This window comes from Danio rerio, chromosome 2 (assembly GCF_049306965.1).
Source record: "Danio rerio strain Tuebingen ecotype United States chromosome 2, GRCz12tu, whole genome shotgun sequence".
NCBI classification, from domain to species: Eukaryota; Metazoa; Chordata; class Actinopteri; order Cypriniformes; family Danionidae; genus Danio; species Danio rerio.
This window is the reverse complement of record NC_133177.1, coordinates 53749380-53770618: the sequence shown is the minus strand read 5'-3', so window position 1 is coordinate 53770618 and position 21239 is coordinate 53749380. Positions and strand designations below refer to the sequence as shown.

Below are 21239 nucleotides of genomic sequence, written 5' to 3'. Positions count from 1 at the left end.
TATATATATATATATATATATATATATATTTATTTATTTATTTATTTATATTTATAATTTGTACATCATATATTAATTCATTTATTTTGTGTGCTCATAAACCCCGAACAATCTAAAGCAAATTGTTTGGAGTTTTTTGTAAAAATAAAATGAAATTTAATAAAATAAAATTTTATAACATTTAATGAAATAATAAGTTTATTTAAATTGAATTACATTAAATTAAAAAATGTAATAATATAAGTTGAACGTTAAAAAAATAATAATAAAGAAGAAATAAAATAAAATTTTATTTAAATAAAAACATGTAAAAAATATTAAAATAATAATAATGATGATAATAAAATAAAATAAAATAATATAAAATAAATGTCCAACAGAAATCAGCTTGGTCAGTTTGGACTTTGTTCTTAAATATGCCTCTACAGTTTATGATTTTGATTTTGTTTATTTTTTTACTTGATAGTTTGCTTTTATTATTGTTGCTGTAATTGTTTTTAGGTAACCAAAATATAATCCACATGCATGAGAGATTATTCAGAACAGCTGAACAGAAAAAAACCTAGAGTGACTTTTTAATTGATTTACTATGATTTCCTTTTGTATTCCAGTGAAGCTGCTTTAAAAACAAACTCCATTAATATTCAGCAAATGAAGGTTTATTAGAAATGCAAACTCTTCTATGACTGTTTTTAATCAAGCATTTTGCTCAGACTGCATTATGTTGGCTCAGAAATGCTACAGTATGTGGAAAGTGAATGCATGTTGAGAGACAGTAAAAAGATTCACAGTTTGCTAAAGTTCTTGTTTCCTTATTACACATCTTACAGCAGGTAAAGGCACTCAGAAGCAGGACACTGTGTTTTCCCATCAGACTGAGCTGAGATTCAGGATTCAAAGAGATTTACAGCTTCATCACTCCAGATCATCGTGGTTCTGCGTCGACTCATTGATCACCTCAATAAAGAGAAGAGGAGAAAACGATCAGAATAAAACAAACTGGCTCTGAGATTAGATTAAATTCATTCACATAACATAATACTGTAAAATGGAGCATTTTAAAAATGTGATTTTGTTGAGTTGTTGACAAAATATTTAAGAATATAAAATATTTTAATTGATCATTATTCAGTTTGCTTGATTTTTCACAAATTGTAAGACTAGAGAAATCCCAGAGCACCCGGAGGAAACCCATGCAAATGCAGGGAGAACATGCAAACTTCACACATAAACGCCAACTGACCCAGCCGAGGTTCGAACCAGCGACCTTCTTGTTGTAAGGCGACAGCACTACCTACTGCACCACTGTATCTCCTACATCTTTTTTAATTATATATATATATGTAATGCAATATAATTAGTACTTAGAAAATGCAAAGAATTAAACAAATAATACGATTTCTGCTGTCTATTAATATTTGTTAGCAATTCATCATCAAAGATACAATTATGGCATTCATGTTTTGACATTTACAGAAATCATTACTGTTCCCCCACAGTCCAAAGACATGAGGTACAGGTGAATTGGGTGGGCTAAATTGTCCGTAGTGAATGACTGTGAATGAGTGTGTATGGATGTTTCCCAGAGATGGGTTGCAGCTAGAAGGACATCGCTGCGTAAAAACATGTGCTGGATAAGTTGGCAGTTCATTCCGCTGTGGCGACCCCGGATTAATAAACGGGCGAAAGACGAAAAGAAAATGAATGAATGAAATGAAAAAGATGTTTATGAAAATGTATATATATATATATATATATATATATATATATATATATATATATATATATATATGGCAAAAATATTATCCATCCTCTAAAATTTTTGTAATATTTACATTTATTAAATCATTATTTTAAAATGTATTTTATATAGTATTTTCTATACTAAAATGTTACTTAACACATATTTAAATACATAATCAGAAGCATATTTAGTACCATTAACATTTAATAGTTATATCAATATTACTATTTATTTATTTGGGGGAGATACATACTGTAAACACACATTATTTATTTATTTATTTATTTATACTGTATACACACGTTATATATATATATAAAATGTTTCTTATTAAAACTATAAAACAAAAAATAATTTTTAAATACTGTAAATACTGCATTTTCTATAATAAACTGTTACATTACACATATTTAAATACATAATCAAAAGAAAATTTATTTAGTACATTAACATTTAATAATTATATAAACATTACAATTTATTTATTTATTTAGGGAGGAGGTAAAATATTGTTTGAATAAACAATATGTAAATATATATATATATATATATATATATATATATATATATATATATATATATATATATATATATATATATATATATATATATATATATATATATATATATGTATATATACATACATATTGTTTATTCATGAGTAATAAATAATATATAAATAATAATAATACATAAATACTATACACACACAATTTAAAGCAAGACTAGTAACCGTTTAATTTTATTAATTACTAGTAATAAGTTATTATTTATTGAGTTATTCCTCATCTCCTACCAAAATGATAAAAATAATGTACTTAAGCAAGATGAAAATTCAATGAAACATTAATTTAAGCACATACCTGGCCATCTCTGGTCTCAATGGTTTTAATAAGAACTTTCTTAGTAAATGTGTTTTCAGGAACAAGCTTGGACTCGAGCATTGTTTCTGTAAGAAAAATAAAATAAAATTATCACAAGAATCTTTCAATTAACAGTACAAGCACATTTTTATATTTCATTATGATGTGTTGATTTACCTCTCAGATTAAAGGAGGAGAAGTTTGGAAGAGGAGCAGCAATTCTACACCCAAGACAATAAAAAAAATGAGAATTATTATTTGTTTTTGCAATGTGTTTCAACCCAGAAAAAAAAAACAAATATCTCTTGAAGGCAGGACACAACAGATGTATAGCTTTATTTCCTCACCCAGTACTTAACCTCATTTGATTAAATTATGAATCACAAATTTTGTTCCTGCCTCTAATTAAAAGAATTCTTAGACATAAAGTCGCAATTCTGAGCAATAAAGTCAGAATTCCCAGTTGTAAAGTCAGAATTCAGAAATATAAAGTCAGAATTCTAAGATATGAATTCAGAATTTGGAGAGATAAAGTCAGATTTCTGAGTTATAAAGTTGCAATTCCAAATTATAAAGTCAGTATTCAGAGATATAAAGTCAGATTTCTCAGATGCAAAGTCAGAATTCTGAGATATAATATAAAATTCAGATATAAAGTCGCAATTCTGAGATATAAAGTCAGAATTCAGAGATATAAATTCAAAATTCTGAGATATAAAGTCAGAATTCTGAGATATAAAGTCAGAATACAAAGATATAAAGTAAAAATTTAGAGATATAAAGTAACAATTCTGAGATATAAAGTCAGAATTCAGAGATATAAAGTCAGAATTCAGAGATATAAATTCAAAATTCTGAGATATAAAGTCAGAATTCAGAGATATAAATTCAAAATTCTGAGATATAAAGTCAGAATTCAGAGATATAAATTCAAAATTCTGAGATATAAAGTCAGAATACAAAGATATAAAGTCAGAATACAAAGATATAAAGTAAAAATTTAGAGATATAAAGTAACAATTCTGAGATATAAAGTCAGAATTCAGAGATATAAAGTCAGAATTCAGAGATATAAATTCAAAATTCTGAGATATAAAGTCAGAATTCAGAGATATAAAGTCAGAATTCAGAGATATAAATTCAAAATTCTGAGATATAAAGTCAGAATTCTGAGATATAAAGTCAGAATACAAAGATATAAAGTAAAAATTTAGAGATATAAAGTAACAATTCTGAGATATAAAGTCAGAATTCAGAGATATAAAGTCAGAATTCAGAGATATAAAGTCAGAATTCAGAGATATAAATTCAAAATTCTGAGATATAAAGTCAGAATTAAGAGATTTAAAGTCAGAATTCAGAGATATAAGTAAAAATTTAGAGATATAAAGTAACAATTCTGAGATATAAAGTCAGAATTCTGAGATATAGTCAAAATTCTGATATAAAGTTGCAATTCTGAGCTATAAAGTCAGAATTGAGAGATATAAAGAAAGAATTCAGAGATATAAAGTCAAAATTCTGAGATATAAAGTCAGATTTCTGATATATAAATTCTAAATTCTAAGATATAAAGTCTGAATTCTGAGATATAGTCGCAATTCTGAGATATAAAGTCAGAATACAAAGATATAAAGTCAAAATTTAGAGATATAAAGTAACAATTCTGAGATATAAAGTCAGAATTCTGAGATCTAAAGTCAGAATTCTAATATATAAAGTCGCAATTCTGAGATATAAAGTCAGAATACAAAGATATAAAGTCAAAATTTAAAGATATAAAGTAACAATTCTGGGATATAAAGTCGCAATTCTGAGATCTAAAGTCAGAATTCAGAGATATAAAGTCAGAATTCAGAGATTTAAAGTCAGAATTCTGAGATTTAAAGTCAGAATTCAGAGATTTAAAGTCAGAATTCTGAGATATGAAGTCAGAATTCAGAGATTTAAAGTTCCGATTTCACAAGAATTCCGATTTCACAAGACATTTTGACATTTTGAAGACAAGTTAGAATAAATGGTAAATCATTTTTTTGCGTGAACTCCATCAGTGTAATAGTGTGCATGTGGACCTGCTCTCCTCTCCCTCCAGCAGTTTTCTGTAGGTTGCGATCTCGATGTCTAGCGCCATCTTGACGTTGAGCAGGTCCTGGTATTCACGCAGGTGTCTCGCCATCTCGTCCTTCATGTTGCCAATGTCCTCCTCCAGCCGGCTGATGGTGTCCTGAAAACCAGATGACTCCATGCCGAAGTTCTCCTCCATCTCCCGCATCTGACGCTCTAGAGACTCGTTCTGCAGGATTCACATTAACAACACAATTGTGGACTGTGGATGTCTTGACATATTGAGGTTCTTTGACACATAGAGAACATTTGAGTTTTTTATAAATCACTTTTTGATTGTTTGTTTATTTCTAAAACTTCAGTAATTTTAAGTGCTTTAATTGTTTTTTATGTCATTATTATTTTTTTATTTTGGTTTTAGTAATACAAATTGACTTAAAATGAAATATCTGTTTCTAAATGTTTTCTGGCTGAATTGAGACTGCTTGCTTCTGTCTCCCGCTATCCAGATCCATTCACACAGTTTCATTCTTCTCAAGATCTCTTTTGATCAGACTCATTATTAGATTTACTACAGAGCCTAGTTACTCTCTAGATAGTTTTTTCCCTTCACTTCGTCAATTAGTGAAGTTTTTTTTTCTCTCCAGTCACCACTGGCTTGCTTCGATCGGGACTCGTAGAGCTCCGCTTCGGTGGACTTGCTCTGCAGTGCTCGAACTTTCAGATGTAAAATTTAGACCAAACTGAACTAAACCTGTGTCTGTTTGACATGTCATCTGAGCAATACCACAACAGCGTCAAAATAGAAAAAAGTTGAGGATAAATTACTAATTCTCTTCAAACCCAGGTGAGCAAACATGTAGATTTTCTACCCCATTAAAGGCTTCTTTCTCGTTATGTGTTAATAACAAAAGATATACTACGTGTTTTTGGTTGTGAGAAGTAGCAGACAAAGTTGTCTGCGATTCTTCTTATCATAAAGTCATGCAGTATGAAAGCCCCTGTCGCCAATCCATCTTGCAGTAAAAACAAAGCAGCGACAAAACGCTAGCCCAGATAGTCATGCAGTGTGAAAACATTCGTGACTACTTTGAAAATCATGCAGTCTGAACTCGGCATACATCTGCTGAAACTCTTGTAATCTGGTCTGAGCCCCTCCTGCAGACAATCGTCAGTCTATAGCAGGGGTGGCCAACCCTGTTCCTGCAGAGCCACCTTTCTGCAGATTTCTGTTGCTACCCATATCAAACACACCTGAACCAATTAATTAGGAACTGAACACCACATGATAATTACAGGCAGGCATATTTGATATGGGTTGCAACAGAAATCTGCAGGAAGGTGGCTCTCCAGGAACAGGGTTGGCCACCCCTGAGGCCTCATGTACGAAGACTTGCGTGGAAATCTTACTAAAACATTGCGTACGCACAAAGCTGTAAATGTGCGTACGCAGAAAAAAATTCAGATGTATGAAACACTGCGTACGCCGAATCTCACGCATATTCTTTTGTACATCTGAATGAACGTGAAACTGAGCAAAACATGCACGAGCACAAAACCCCTCCCTGCCTCCTACCCCGTATGAATATGCTAATGACTATGCTAATGGAAAAACCCAACGAAAAAGCAATTGCAAAATCAAGCAAAAAGAGAAACTTTGAACAGAATGTGAATTGGAGGTGCTGCTTTCGGAGGTAGACCGGAGAAAAGCGGTGTTATTTCCAAGTTTGTTCTCCGGAATTAACAACAAAAGAAAAAAATAGAGTGGGAGAGTTTAGCTGATGCGGTTAACACAGTTGGGTCTGAACATCGCACTGAATGCATTAAAAAAAGAAATAATGTGGTTTATATCTGTAAAATGTTGCAGCACCCTTAACAGTCTCAGTGGCCCAGCTCGTAGGACGCATGTGATCATGTATTGACACGTTCGAGCATGAACTCGGCTCGAATCCAGCGTCTGATGAACTCTTTCTTCTTTTTTCCCCCGCTACATATCAGATTTTGCCCACTATTTATCACGAGAAAGACAACTAGGAATCATCAATAAGTTTGTGCATCATATTTTATTTGCACATTTATTGAATGGAAATGTTTCTGATTCACGTATGCAAATTCATCTTCAGATAGTGTCTTTATAGCAATGTGCGTGCGGTAGATCGCTCAGATTACATCAGGAAAACAGGCGACTGCTGCAAATTGTGCTTTAATGTTTAGCTGGTCAACTGTATGGTATGGAAACCTTATATACCTGCTAGATGAACCCGTCTCATACAGCTGCCATTGCAAGGCTCAAAGACACTTTGTAGAGAGGAATTTAACACAACTGCCTCTAGGAGTCGCCAATGGAAATAAAACAGACACGCACAAAAAATGTGCGTACGCCAGCCAGAAAGCTGCCGTGAAGCTGCGCACATTCCCATGTTCAGTTCATTATTAGTAAATCCAAACGTGAGCGATTCTGAGCGTGAAACCTGGCGTACGCAAAGTTTTCGTGCGTACGCAGCGTTGATACATGAGGCCCCTGGTCTATAGTGATCTCTGACTGGCTAATGTACTATATGGCGGGGCTTCATTAGCCATATGACTGTTATACTTTTCCCCGTTCGAAACTATACGAGTTACACTTCTTGTGTATTCTAAAATATTTGCTATAGATGGCATGTCGATGTGAAAGTGAGATTCGTACTGTTCCTCTGAGAGCGTCCAGTTCACAGGTGATCGCCTGCACCTGACGCCGGTACTCATTGGTCTCCTGCTTGGCCAGTCGCAGAGCTTCATTATTTCTGTTAGCAGCTTCGGTCAGGTCTGCAAACTGACAGTGAAACAAGACACGTTAGTGAAGCTGGTCAGCAGAAGTTGTGCAAAAACTACATTCAAATAAAAGGAGGAATCACTATAAAACCATATGAAAAACTGTTTCTATCAGAGAATGAAAAAGACAATGATACATGTGGTGATAGGCGGTAATGTGATTATTAGGGATGTGTCACGGTTGCAGGTTTGTGCGCTTCTCCGGAGAGTATGTTTGATCACGTGGGTTTGTTTTGTTTTGGTTGTCCATGTGGATTTGTTATGCTCACGTGCTATGACGACACTCAGCTGGTCTGATTAGTTCGCCAACTGAGGCTCATCATGGTGCCTATATCTGGGCGACGCTTTTGTGTTTCTGTGTCAGTTCGTTACACTCGCTCATGTGTGTGTGCGCTGTCTTCGCTCAGGCCCCTGAGGAGAATATCTGGATCCGGTTTTCCTGTTCTGTTCCTGCCCTGTGTTCTGCGTCCCTCTAGCCTGGCACTTTTCTTATTTGATTTATTTGACAGAGACTAATAAACATTGACACTTGCATTTGGATCCTCTCTGACCCTTATTTAAACGTAACAGGATGCACCGATACCATTTTTTGGAACCGATCTGATCTCGATACTAAAAATCTAAGTATGACCGATATAGATCCGATCCAGATACTGTGCCTTTTTTCCCTAGGCATAATACGGTTTCTATAGTTCTGGTGCTAAACTCAAATATATCTTCTTCAGTAAAACAGACCTATAGGCCTGCGGTACATGACAGACGCCACAATCTAACTAAAAACATGATGCTTGCTGTAAACTAGGCTACAATATTTAAGCATTCGTGATGCCATTGATCTGTTGTGGTCCAGCTTGTGTTTCCTTTTTTAATATTAGGATTGTTCTTTGAAACCTGCAATAGGCTACAACTATTGACTCTAATCGTTGGTAAGATAAACAGCCTTAAGGCAAAGCCTGATATTTTCCTGCAGGTTTGACGCAGACTAAACTGAGTGAGCCCAATTTTACTTAATAATCCCTCATCAAATCTTGCTGTGAGTGAGATGGAGAAAGTTCAAAACAAGGTCTGATTGTATACTTCAGCTCCAAAACACACACTGGTCTGTTAAATAAAATGTTGATATAAACAAAATTTCTGTTATTGACAATCCATATTGGGCGAGGCAGTGGCGCAGTAGGTAGTGCTCACAGCAAGAAGGTCGCTGGTTCGAACCTCGGCTCAGTTGGTGTTTCTGTGTGGAGTTTGCATGTTCTCCCTGCCTTCATGTGGGTTTCCTCTGGGTGCTCCGGTTTTCCCCACAGTCCAACGACATGTGGTACAGGTGAATTGGGTAGGCTAAATTGTCCATAGTGTATGAGTATGTGTGTGTGGATGTTTCCAGGAAGGGCATCTGCTGAGTAAAAAAAAAACTTGCTGGATAAGTTGGTGGTTCATTCCGCTGTGGTGACCCTGGATTAATAAAGGGACTAAGCAAATGAATGAATAAATGACAATCCATATTGCGCCGTCAGTTTCGCTTTTATTAATTTAATCAACTACTTTGACCACAATGAGCCAGGCTTTACAAACTATTTGCAGCACTTAAAGTATTCTCCGTCTTACAAAGCGGGCGGCGCACATCGTGTCTGCATGGATGAAGCACTTGATGTATCACTGAGGTACAGTGCGCAGCTCTCCTGTTACTGCAGACCCTTTCAAAACTGAGCAGCACAAAGAGAGGAAATCAGTGCATTTAGTATCTGTCCAATGTATTATTGAGCCTTTTCTAATTTAACATTTCAGGTAGGGCTACTTTGTGTGTGAAGAGCAGGTAATAACCCTCTCTACTCCAGTGTTGCGAATGCGATCTGCTAATCTAACAGACACAGCCAAACATGACTTGGAAACAGCAATGAACTCCTTGTTGCAGGTCAAAATGATCCTATTTAATGCAAAACTAAATGCATTTCTCCACTAATTATTTAAACTAACAGGAACAAAAAGTCTTGGAGAAAGTTTTTCATGTTGTCATGAATGCGACACGCAGTTCGATTAGTTAATGAATGAAGAATGATTGACTGGCGGGGCAGAGGAACGAACTGAAGTGAACATTGATTTAACTACGTGAATATTCATCTGTGCTTTACATTAAACTGTAGAATGGCTTCAGAACATTTGGGATATAGTAGGCCTATGAAAACTTTCTAGTGTCTTATAATGGGCTACCTTCATAGCTTAGTTGGCTTATAAACAGTATATAGCGCACACACAAGATCAAATTTAGATTGGTACCAGCTGGCCGGCAAAAATATGCAGTACTGAACCGATATGTGATCCAATTATCGTGAACGGTGCATTCCTATTTATTATGGTTTTTATTATTGTTTTGATTTGAAATAAGATTATTTTATTATTTTCCTTTTTTTTTTTAAATCTGAGGGGGAAACAAACTTCAATAAGAGCAGCAGAAACTCATCTGGATGCTTTAAAAAGTCATCTGGATGTTGATTTCGGATGTTAAACACCTTGGATTTGTACCAGTCCTCTGACTCCTGTATGTTTTTGCTTGCCAGGTTTTCATACTGCAGTCTGACGTCTCTGAGAGCGGCTGTCAGATCAGGTTTAGCCATGTCCATCTCCACCTGCACCTGCTGGCCCTGAATCTGAGTCTGCAGCTCTGCCAGCTCCTGCACAAACAAACACACACACATTTTTTTTTTCCTTTATCACAGTCGTTTTGCCAGTGCCTTAGTCTGTAAGGTATAGGTGTTTTATATAATATTGTCTTGATTGCTAATTCATATGAGATGATGATTATTGGAAAACACATGTGGAATCGCATAGAGTGTTTGCAATCTTGCATGTACAGGATGCCCTTAAAGAAACATTCTATGTTTTTTGGAAATAGGCTCATTTTACAAGTCACCTAGAGTTAAACAGTTTTGATACCATTCAGCTAACCTGCAGGTCCTACGAGAGCATGTTTAGCTTAGCTTAGCATAGATCATTGAATCGAATTAGATCATTAGCATCTCGCTCAAAAAATGCAAAAAAGAGTTGAGAACATGCAAACTCAACACAGAAATGCCAACTGACCCAGCCAAGGCTTGAACCAGCGGCCTTCTTGCAGTGAGGCAGCAGCGCTACCCACTGCGCCACTGAAGTGTTTTTTTCTTGTTTCTTGTTTCTTATTTTATTATGCTAACAAGTCAGAAAATTGGTACTGCGAGTCAGTGTTTTGTATTATTATAACTATATTAACATATCGTTGTTTTTAGGGTGTTGTTGGTATAATATAAGCCTGTTTCTTTTTAGATGCCAAATATTTGTTTATTTTTAAAGTAAAAAAAAAGCTAAATAAGAAATTTAAAAATAATTGACAATTATTTAGTGATGGACTATTTTTAAAAAACTACAACCGATCTCAGTGATATTAAAGCGACAGTTGACACAAAAATAAGAATTTCCTCACACACAAAAAAAAAATGGAGGTCAATGGCTGTTTTTTTTTTTTTTTAATTCTTCAGTGCATTGTCCTTTGCATTTAAAGGTGCAGTAGGTGATTGTCTTCAGAAGCATTTTTTTGTTGTGCTGGTTGAAAGTCTCTTCCCAGTCCAATAGTAATGATTACAGTAAATGATCTAAATGTGTTTATATGTATTTTTATATTCTGGGTAAGGCATAAAACTAAAAAAATGTACATCCAATTAAATAGAGTCGGACCGACATCTCCCATAATTCCGATAAGTAGCCCAATCTGTCTGTCAGCAAATGCAGATTCGGACTTCTGCGCATCTGTTCACGCAGATCCGCCATTCGCACGTGCCCGTCTGCATAAGCGGCCGCACGGTCACGAGACAGACCGGGAGAAATCAAATGCTGAATTGAAACTTTTAAAAACCTGAATCAATAATGGAGTTACTTTAGCATGCTGGAGGAAGGACGAGACCATGGCTAAAGTATTACTGTTAAACAGGTAATGTTCTGTTTTAAAACTATTTAAGTCAGGCTAAGCTTATGTCAGATTGTGTTCTGTTATGAATGACTTATGCACAGCCAAGTTGTTCAGCCACTGAAATCTCCCGGTGAAAGATTGATGTGATTATTTTCAGTATTATAAGGTCGTTTCACAGCATTGATAATTTAGATTTCATACATCAGCAAATAGCGCTATTCCACCTAACCTGCTTTACTGAGCTGAAGTTGCTTTTATATTCACATTGGGTCATTTTTGAACAATGACAGCCTTCCTATACTGTTTACCATGCTACTCTGAATATTTGCTCTGCAATAGCATGTAAGTATGGCTAAGTAATAAATGTAATTCCTGCACGACGCTGGCTAAACACTAACTAACTGGTGAATGACGTGAACTAGGGTTGTCTGTCTGCTGTTGTGACGCAGTGCACACGCTCGCGATTTCAGGGGGTGTGGCTTTGAATCACAGTCCTTCCCCGCCGTCCAAAGATAATATGCTAAGCGGTTAACATTTTGGCAGATCACCTACTGCACCTTTAACAGAAGAAAGAAAGTGCTAGTCACTGGGCCACCGTGCCGCCCTATGGAGGAAAAGGTGAAGAGGTAGGGGTGGAAGGGGGGATTCTTCAAATCGAAGATGACTGTAGTGAAAAAACCCTGGCTCTTTATAGTGGGTTAGGAATGGCCTGATTGGTGGATCATACATGCTAATGCAGAACCAGCCGTGTTCAATCATAATCACGTGATCCTCTCGAAATTAGTTTATGAATAAACTTCACTACATTTAAACAGTGCACAAAGGTTAAGTTTTAAAACTTAGTTAAGGGCCTTAAAATGTTTAAAATGGTTGGTAATCAGTCTATCAATCACTAATCGAGAATATGTGAGCCTTATTTTGAAGAATTAAAAACTATGACATCATATCTGACCTCATCATGGAGGTTTTTCAGGAAGGCCAGTTCGTCCTGAAGAGACTCCACTTTCCTCTCCAGATCCACTCGAGCAAGAGCCGCATTGTCCACGTCCTGCGCAGCAGCAACAACATTAATGAAACAGAGCCACTGTATTGAGAAGAGATGCACAGCGTGAAGAGATCTTTGTGTTTTTAATGAGTCTCTGGGACGGGGTACAATACCCTCCAGTCTGCGTGGCACCATTCGAATGTCTGCTGACTGGACCAACATATCCCGCATTAAAACCATGAATAAACAGGGCTTTAACACTCACACTGTTTTAATGCTTGACACATGCTCTCTCACACACACACACACACTCGCATCCAGACATTCCTGTTCTTGGCAGTCAGTTCAGTTACAACAGTCTGCTTTGTCAGGGTCTAAATCAGCAGAGATGGAGATTTACCAGCGCTTAATAGAGAAACAAGGACATTCAGACAGACCAAACTAGAACCTCACATTAAACCAGCACTGTGTTTGCTTTTTATATTACACGGAAAATTATAGCAGCAATAATAAACATTCGTTTTGGTCATATATAGCACCCCTTGTGGTAGTTTTAGGACATTTGAATAAAAGATTTTGTGTAGAGCAGGATAAAAACAGTAATATAAACCATTTGAAATAAGTCTCTTAAATGCTCCTCTTACAGGGAAAAAAAATTAAGTGCACTATTAGTACACTGTAAAATCTAACAGTGGAAACCCCTAAATCAAATAAGTTGGTTTAACATATGTATATTGTTTAAAAGTTACTTTGACTTAATGAAAAAGAGTTATGGTAACTCATAAACCAGTTACATTAAGCAGAACTCACACAGATGTGCGTTTCCCAAAACCATGGTTAGCCAACTAAGGTTGCAAGTTCCATCATTACAAATATAGTTTGTTAATTTGCTGTTTCCCAAATCCTTCGCTCCAACTAACATTTGCAAACTTCCTCGCAAACTTGAGGACTCGCAACTACAGCTCTGGAGCTGTCATTAGAAATAGTTCCTGGCTATGTTCTATTCCCACTTGTCCTCCCTATGCCCTATTCATTTAGAACAGGGGTCACCAATCTCGGTCCTGGAGGGCTGGTGTCCCTGCAGGGTTTAGATCCAACTTGCTTCAACACACCTGCCTGGATGATTCAAGTATACCAAGTAAGAGCTTGGCTGCGTCCGAAACTGCATACTTCCATACTATATAGTACGCTAAAATCAGTATGCGAGCCGAGTAGTATATTCGAATTCATAGAATTCAAAAATCAGTATGCGAGAAGTAACCTGATGACTTACTACTTCCGTCGAGATTCTAGAGTGCGCATCCCATGCATGCTGCGCTATCCCATGATGCCCCCCGAGCAAATTCATGAATGGGAGTAAAGCGACGCAATTGACGCAGGTAGGTCACGTGACTATGACAAAATGGCGGATGTAGTACGTCCGAATTCCATTCATACTTTTCACGTTCATACTGTATAATACGTACTTTTCTAACGGCCGAGTAGTACGTTTAAATTCAAATGCAGTACCTACTGAGTAGTAGGCGGTTTGGACGCAGGCCTTAATTAGCTTGTTCAGGTGTGTTTGATTAGGGCAGGAGCTAAAACCTGCAGGACACCGGCCCTCCAGGAACAAGTTTGGTGACCACTGATTTAGAACATTCTAACATTCAAAGTTGGAGTTATTAAAAATACAAAAGCATTAAGTTCATCTCTCTTAGGTGTAATTTGCTTCTAAACTATTTTTACAGTTCAGTTTTAGCGATGTTCATGTTTACAATTGTGCTCCCTTCGCAGTGCACTTTGAAAACATTGATGTCATTTTGAACACAGCCTCATGCTATAGGTGACCTATTATTTAAAAGCGGAATTTATGTTACGTCTCCAAAAGCTTGTTAAAAAACAAAAAGCAAACGTTAATTCTTTTAATTTATAGTGGGTTATTCATTAAGCATCTGTACTGTATTTGATATGGGCATGCTGGTTAGAACATTTCTGCAGTGGTTTACATGTCTCAAACTGTAAAAGTAGACTTTTCAAAAAAATTTTAAATAAATAAACAACATCCAATTTAATAATTATTATTATTATTATTATTATTATTATCATCATCATCATTAATATTATTAATAATATTATTAAAGTATGTTTTTTTCATTTCTATCAAATAATAAATATTACATTTCATTTCTTAATAAATGGCCTCATTATTTATTTATTTATATGATTTATATATGATATTAGAATACATGTTAGCTTTTGTAAGTGATATGTTTTAAAATAGAATATTATAATGTTCAACTTCTCAAAAATATTAGTAAAGCAAACATAGGCCCTATATGCCATTTACATATTTTTCAGTCAATATGGAAAGCGAGTGCATGTTTTTACCAAATCTAATATTGGATTTTATTTTAAATGCGTGTGCGTGTAAAACAATATAATTTGCACAAAGAAATTATGGGGTTTTCTCTAAAGAAGTTGTTACTGCACCCAGTTTAGGGCATCATTATGGGCGTTTTACATTATAACTAACGTGGTTCAAGTGATGGATCTGAGACAGAGAAACTAGGGGTTTGGGCAAAGACTCGTTACTACATAGTTCTTTTCCCAAACGATGCATCGTACTATGATAGTTCAGTTACATCGTTGTTTGGGAAACGCACCCCAGAATGAGATAGAAATTAATTAATACTGTTTTTTTGTGTTTACTTTGCTCTAATGCTAGAAGCAATACCAAACCATGTGAGTAGCTATGAAGTTATTTGGACTTAATTTGTTTTATTAACTGAACTACTCTAAATGTTTGAGGATATCAAAACAAATAATGTATAATACATTGGTTTCAAAGCTTAAATGGTTTGCTGGTAATTGGTTTCCTCAAACAGTTAGAGTTAGCTTAACTTATGGGGTTTTACAGTGTACACGTCAATTTAAAAAACATAATAAAAAATAAATAAATAAACTCAATTTATGTACAGTAAAACTCGATAAATGAGAAGAACTCAAACCAACTGAGTACTATACAAACTAATAAGTTAAGGCTACTCAAACTGTTAGAGGAAACTGATTGCTACAAACCATTTGAGTAAAAAAAACTAATCTATATGAGTACTGTGAACTTACTCCATTTAATTTGAAGTAATGAGGTATTTCATTAACTCATTGCCTTCAACACTGAGTTCAAAACTCAATATTGAAATTAATTGAAATGAATATATATACTGTATATTCATTAACATTTAACATATAACATTTTTTTAATAAAAAAGCTTTTGTAGCATTTAAATGTCTTTGCTGTCACTTTTCACTGCCCATTCACTGCATCCTTGCTGGACTAAAGCATTTTTTCTTTTAAAAAAGTATGATTACCATCACTCAAGAGGGATGTAATGTGTAAAAATCTTGAAAATTTCTGTGAATTTGGCTTTTTCATTAGAAACGGCTTACACAATCTTATCAATGCATCTCTGCCTATGTTGCTCAAACTTTTACATCTGCATAATAAAAACCTGCTACACCCAACGGTTAAATATTGCAACACAAATAACAGTTTCACTCAAATTAAAGGGGTAGTTCACCCAAAAAATGAAATTTTCCTCACCATTTTTTCACTCTCATGTGAACTTTGTAAACTTTTAGAAATTTCTTTCCTCTGTTGAACACAAAACAGGACATTCTGAAGAATATTGGAGAAAAACAGTCATTGACATCCATAGTAGGAACAAAAACTTCAGTCAATGGCTGCTGTTTTTAAGCATTCTTTAAAATATCTTCTTTTGTGTTCATAAGAAGAAAAACTCCAACAGGTTTAGAACAAGAGAAGGATGACCAAATGATGACAGAATTTTCATTTTTGGGTGAACTATCCCTTTAATAGCAGTAAAAACAGGGGTGATGATAACCTTTCGGCTATTTGAACCACCATTTGTTTGTTCAGAGAACTATAGCAGCATTAATGCACATTAGTTTTGGTTATAACAACCCTTTTGTTTATTTAAGGATATTTGGATGAAAGAATATGTATAGATTATGCAATATATCTCATAACTTTTTTACCATAATTTACCATTTGAAAGACGTCTTTTATATGCTCCTCTTACAAAAAATGTTTGCAGTCTACATATTTTCAACTAAAAATACTCTTTCAGATATTTTAAGACTCTTACTAACTGAATATTTCTGTCTTTTAAAAATTGTTATAAAACCAAAAGTGGTGGCACGGTGGCTCAGTGGTTAGCACTGTTGTCTAACAGCAAGAAGATTGCTGCTTTGAGTCACAGCTGGGCAAGTTGGCGTTTCTGAGTGGAGTTTGTATGTTCTCCTCTAGTTGGCGTGGGTTTCCTCCACGTTTGCCAGACAGTCCAAAGACATGCGCTATGAATTAAATAAACTAAATAGGCCGTAGTGTATGAGTGTGTAGCAGCTGGAAGGGCATCCACTGCGTAAAACATTGGCGGTTCATTTTGCTGTGGTGACCCCAGATTAATAGCGACACTAAACCGAAAAGAAAATGAATGAGTGTGTGTGTATTTCCTTCGGCTTAGTCTCTGATTTATCAAAAGTCGCCACAGAGGAATGAACCGCCAACTATTCCAGCATATGTTTTACACAGTGGATGCCCTTCCAGCCGTAAGCCAGTACTGGGAAACACCCATACACTCTCGCATTCACACACACACAAACTCTACACCACGACCATTTCAGTTTATTCAATTCACCTACTGCAGGGGTGTCAAACTCAATTCCTGGAGGGCCGAAGCCAGGTAGTTCCAACCCTGTTCCAACACACTTACCAATAGGTTTCAAACAAGCCTGAAGGACTCAATTAGTTTGATCAGGTGTGTTTAATTTGGGTTGGAACTAAACTGTGCAGAGCTGCAGCCCTTTTGGAACTGAGTTTGACACCTGTGGGGAAAACCGAAGCATCCGGAGGAAACACACATCTAATGGGGAGAACATGCACAGTCCATAAAGAAATGCCAACTGACCCAACCGGGACGCGAACCAGTGACTTTCTTGCTGTAAGGCAAAAGTGCTACCCACTGAGCCAACGTGCTGCTTCACCAAATGCAGATTTAGACAATCTTATCAATACATCTATGTCTGTATTGCTCAATTCTTTGCATCTATATCATGAAACCCTGTTACACCCAAGTGTTAAATGTCGCAACAAGAATAACAGTTTCCCTGAAAGCATTTCTCCATTAATAGAAGAAGTGATAATAACACCTACTTACAGCAGTGAAAACTCACAAAGCAACTTCCTGCTGTTTATTATGCCACCGTCTAATTAAAATGTCTTCTGTTTATTATTAGTACTAAACTCTGCAACATTTTACCTGTCTGAAACTCTTCATGCTGTTCTCTGCATCTTCCCGCTGAAGCATCTCGTCCTGCAGTCTGGAAATAACAGAAATCCATCCGTAAGGAAACTTTTCAGATTAGCAGATTAGTTTTGGATTTCATATGTTATATTTTGCATCCTTATTCCAATGCAAAATAGCTTCAAAATACACTTATACAGTTGAAGTCAGAATTGTTAGCCTTCCTAAAATATTAGCCCCCCTGTATATTTTTCCACAATATCCGTTTAACGGAGAGAAGATTTTTTTCAACACATTTCTAAATATAATAGTTTAAACTCATTTCTAATAACTGATTTCCTTTATCTTTGCCATGAGGACAGTACATATATTATTTTACAAGATATTTTATTATTTATATGATGCTAGTATTCAGCTTGAAGTGACATGTAATGGCTTAACTAGGTTAATGTTACGTTATGATCACCAGCAGAGTTGCTCTTGCAGACTGCTAGAGAACACTCATGCTTTATCCTAATTTGCATACTATCCATCCTAATAAGTATTTGAAACGGGACTATGTTTTCAGAATGAGCCTGGGTTGGACTAATGATTACACAGCACTCTGGAACATTCAATTCCAATTGGTCAGTTACAGCATTTAAATTTACAGCAGTTAAATACTTTGAATGTATACTTTAGCAATGATCCTGTCCCTGAAATGTGTTTAAACACTAATAAACACACTTGACATGGATTGGACCGCACAAAATAAAAGGAAGCAATTGATTTGACAACCCCAAAGCTCCCAAATATGTTTTGTCTTCATTCTGCATGGGGTATAGCAAGGCCATGAGCCCCTGAGGTAAAAGGCACAATTGATTTTATATTTTCCAAACCTAAAAACTCCACCATAGCACTTTCCTAAACACTAGTCTGTCAATACGTGCTAAAAAATGTTTCTGATGGATGAGGTCACTTTGTCTATTTACTATATTATATACAAAGAATTGTATGTGTGAGTGGGGGGGGCAGATGTCGTGTCCTTGGATGATCACAACTGTTGTAAGCATTTGTGAGTGAAGAACAGGGGGAATGGCATCTCTTTGGGAGATCATAACAGGTTTATAAGTGAAGACTGAGGCTGGCGGGCACGCCATTGCAAAACCTTATATTGTTGTGCTATCGTCTTCTAGGCTAAAAGATTAAACTATTATGAAAGATGTAAAAAACACACAGTGACTGCTTATGGCAAGCTAAAACGGCTTGCCATTGACTGCTAGCCAGTTTTGAGGAAAAAACGACACAACAGGGTTAGTTGTAACAGGGTGTTACAATTAAGCCACACACTGTTGGACACCAATTAAACAAACGAAATAATGATTTGAACTTTGATTGTAATGTTGTAAACTTTTTTAATAAAAATGTTTTTTTAATAAGTAATATTTTTTAATAGAAAAAAAATATTTTATTGCTAATAATGCAAATAAATGCATTGTATAATAATGGATAAATAAATAATAATGCAAATAAATTAAAATGTGTTTAACCAACAAACAAAAATAAATACTCTGCTATGTAGAATAAAAAATAAATCGAGTTAAGTACTGGGAAAATATAGCTACTATCTAAAGGTAAACAAATCTGCCTTTTTAAGTATGTGTTACAACTAGTCCCCTGTCTGTTTACCCCAGGTGGGGTAAATAGTAACATTTATACTCCCTGCACTTTTGGCAATATTGCACAGAAACCACAGGTCCGGCGATCATAATTTTAGTGCTCATTTAAGGCTTGTGTGTTACTGGTAAAAAAAAAAAAAAAAAAAATATATATATATATATATATATATATATATATATATATATATATATATATATATATATATATATATATATATATATATATATATATATATATATATATATATATATATATGGTTTGTCTAACCCTTGACCAAAACCAAAAAGTGTTACTTTGTGCCCCGCTCTCCCCTACCCCTTTAAGTGAGTTAGCTGTGAGTTTTGTAGTCATCATACTTCTCTTTGAGTCGCTCTACATCTTCAGCCAGGTTGTCTCGCATCACTTCAGCTCGTGTTTTCTCGGTGGTCAGCAGATCCACCTGCCGCCTCAGATCCCGCATCTCCTCCTCATAGAGATCTGCGATGCGAGATGACCTCTGACCCCTCAGCTGCTCCAGCTCCGCGCTCAGGATCTTATTCTGCTGCTCCAGAAAGCGCACCTTCTCGATGTAACTAGCGAAGCGGTCATTCAGCGACTGCATCTGCGCCTTTTCATTCAGTCTATTCGCCTTGAATTCCGTGTTTAAAGCGTCCGAGAGGTTAAAATCCAAAGTCTCGGATGTAAGTCGTGGCATGGCAGCGCTACTTCGGACTTTGGCGCTTTTCGACGCGTAAATAACCGGAGACGAGGACGCGCCAAAAGACACTCGTGTGCGCGCGGAGGAGCTGAAAGTCTGGCGACTGGATAAAGCGCTGCTCCGGGACACATCTCCGAATCTCTTTCTATATGAAGAGGTAGACATGATGGAGTTTATGGTTATTGTAGCTCTGCGATGAGGTTAGTCTGCTCAATACTGTCTGAAATGGGGAAACAGGCAACCATTTATATAGGCAACTCGTACTGAAGGGTTGTGAAGGGAGTGACGCTAACAGAAGCCTATTGAGTTTCAACAGGCTGAGAGAGTTTCCAGAGTTATTTGACTTTTCTCCGCCTACTGAGGGATTTTTTTTAAATTGTCAATTTTTACAAGAACAGTAAGATGAAACATATGTATAGTTATGGTGCAATTATATAAATACAGAGAAAATGAAGAAACACATCATCAACAACAACAACAACAAAAACATAACGTGAATTTGTAGCAATGGGTTGGCATGAATCAAGCTATGACAGGCTCATAGCCAGCCTGGTGAAAGGGGTGGGTCTTTTTTTCTTAAATAGTGGACCTTTCTGCAGTTAAGCCTCATTTTCTATTTAATTATGAGATTTAAATACCGCATTTTAGTGAAGTTTACTATTTGTAGCTGAATTAGCTTGTCGGATGATCATCATAACCATAGCCACCTTTTTTATGTACCAAAAATGTTTCCTGAAGATTCAGAATAAAGAAACATGAAAAAAACGTATTTTTAAAAATCAAATGTATTACATCATGTATCGTTATAAAAACACACACACACACATATATGTATATATATATATATATATATATATATATATATATATATATATATATATATATATATATATATATATATATATATTAAAAATTGTAGCCTTGTTATTTATTAGACAAATAACAAGCTGGCCAGCACATTCAACTGGCCATTTGAATAATAATAATAATACTATTAATAATAATAATAATAATAATAATAATAATAATAATAATGTAGACCTTCACAATTTGTCTAGCCTTTCTTTAAAAAAAAGTACATTTGAAAATTAATGTATACTAACAATAGCCAACGTAGTATTCAAATTCATTTTAATATGGGCCGCTTTTGGTGCGTCACACCTTTTAGTTGGTCAT

General features: G+C 35.4%; 1 protein-coding gene across 1 annotated transcript; it reads right to left on the bottom strand.

Annotated features, from left to right (window-relative positions):
* Positions 1 to 646: 646 nt before the first annotated feature.
* Positions 647 to 20273, bottom strand: viml (vimentin like). The gene is given in 9 exon segments (NM_200773.1): positions 647 to 957; positions 2608 to 2693; positions 2785 to 2828; positions 4680 to 4900; positions 7358 to 7483; positions 9987 to 10148; positions 12369 to 12464; positions 17723 to 17783; positions 19723 to 20273. Coding segments are annotated over 9 exon segments (1344 nt in total). The 5' UTR covers positions 20229 to 20273; the 3' UTR covers positions 647 to 915.
* Positions 20274 to 21239: the final 966 nt, after the last annotated feature.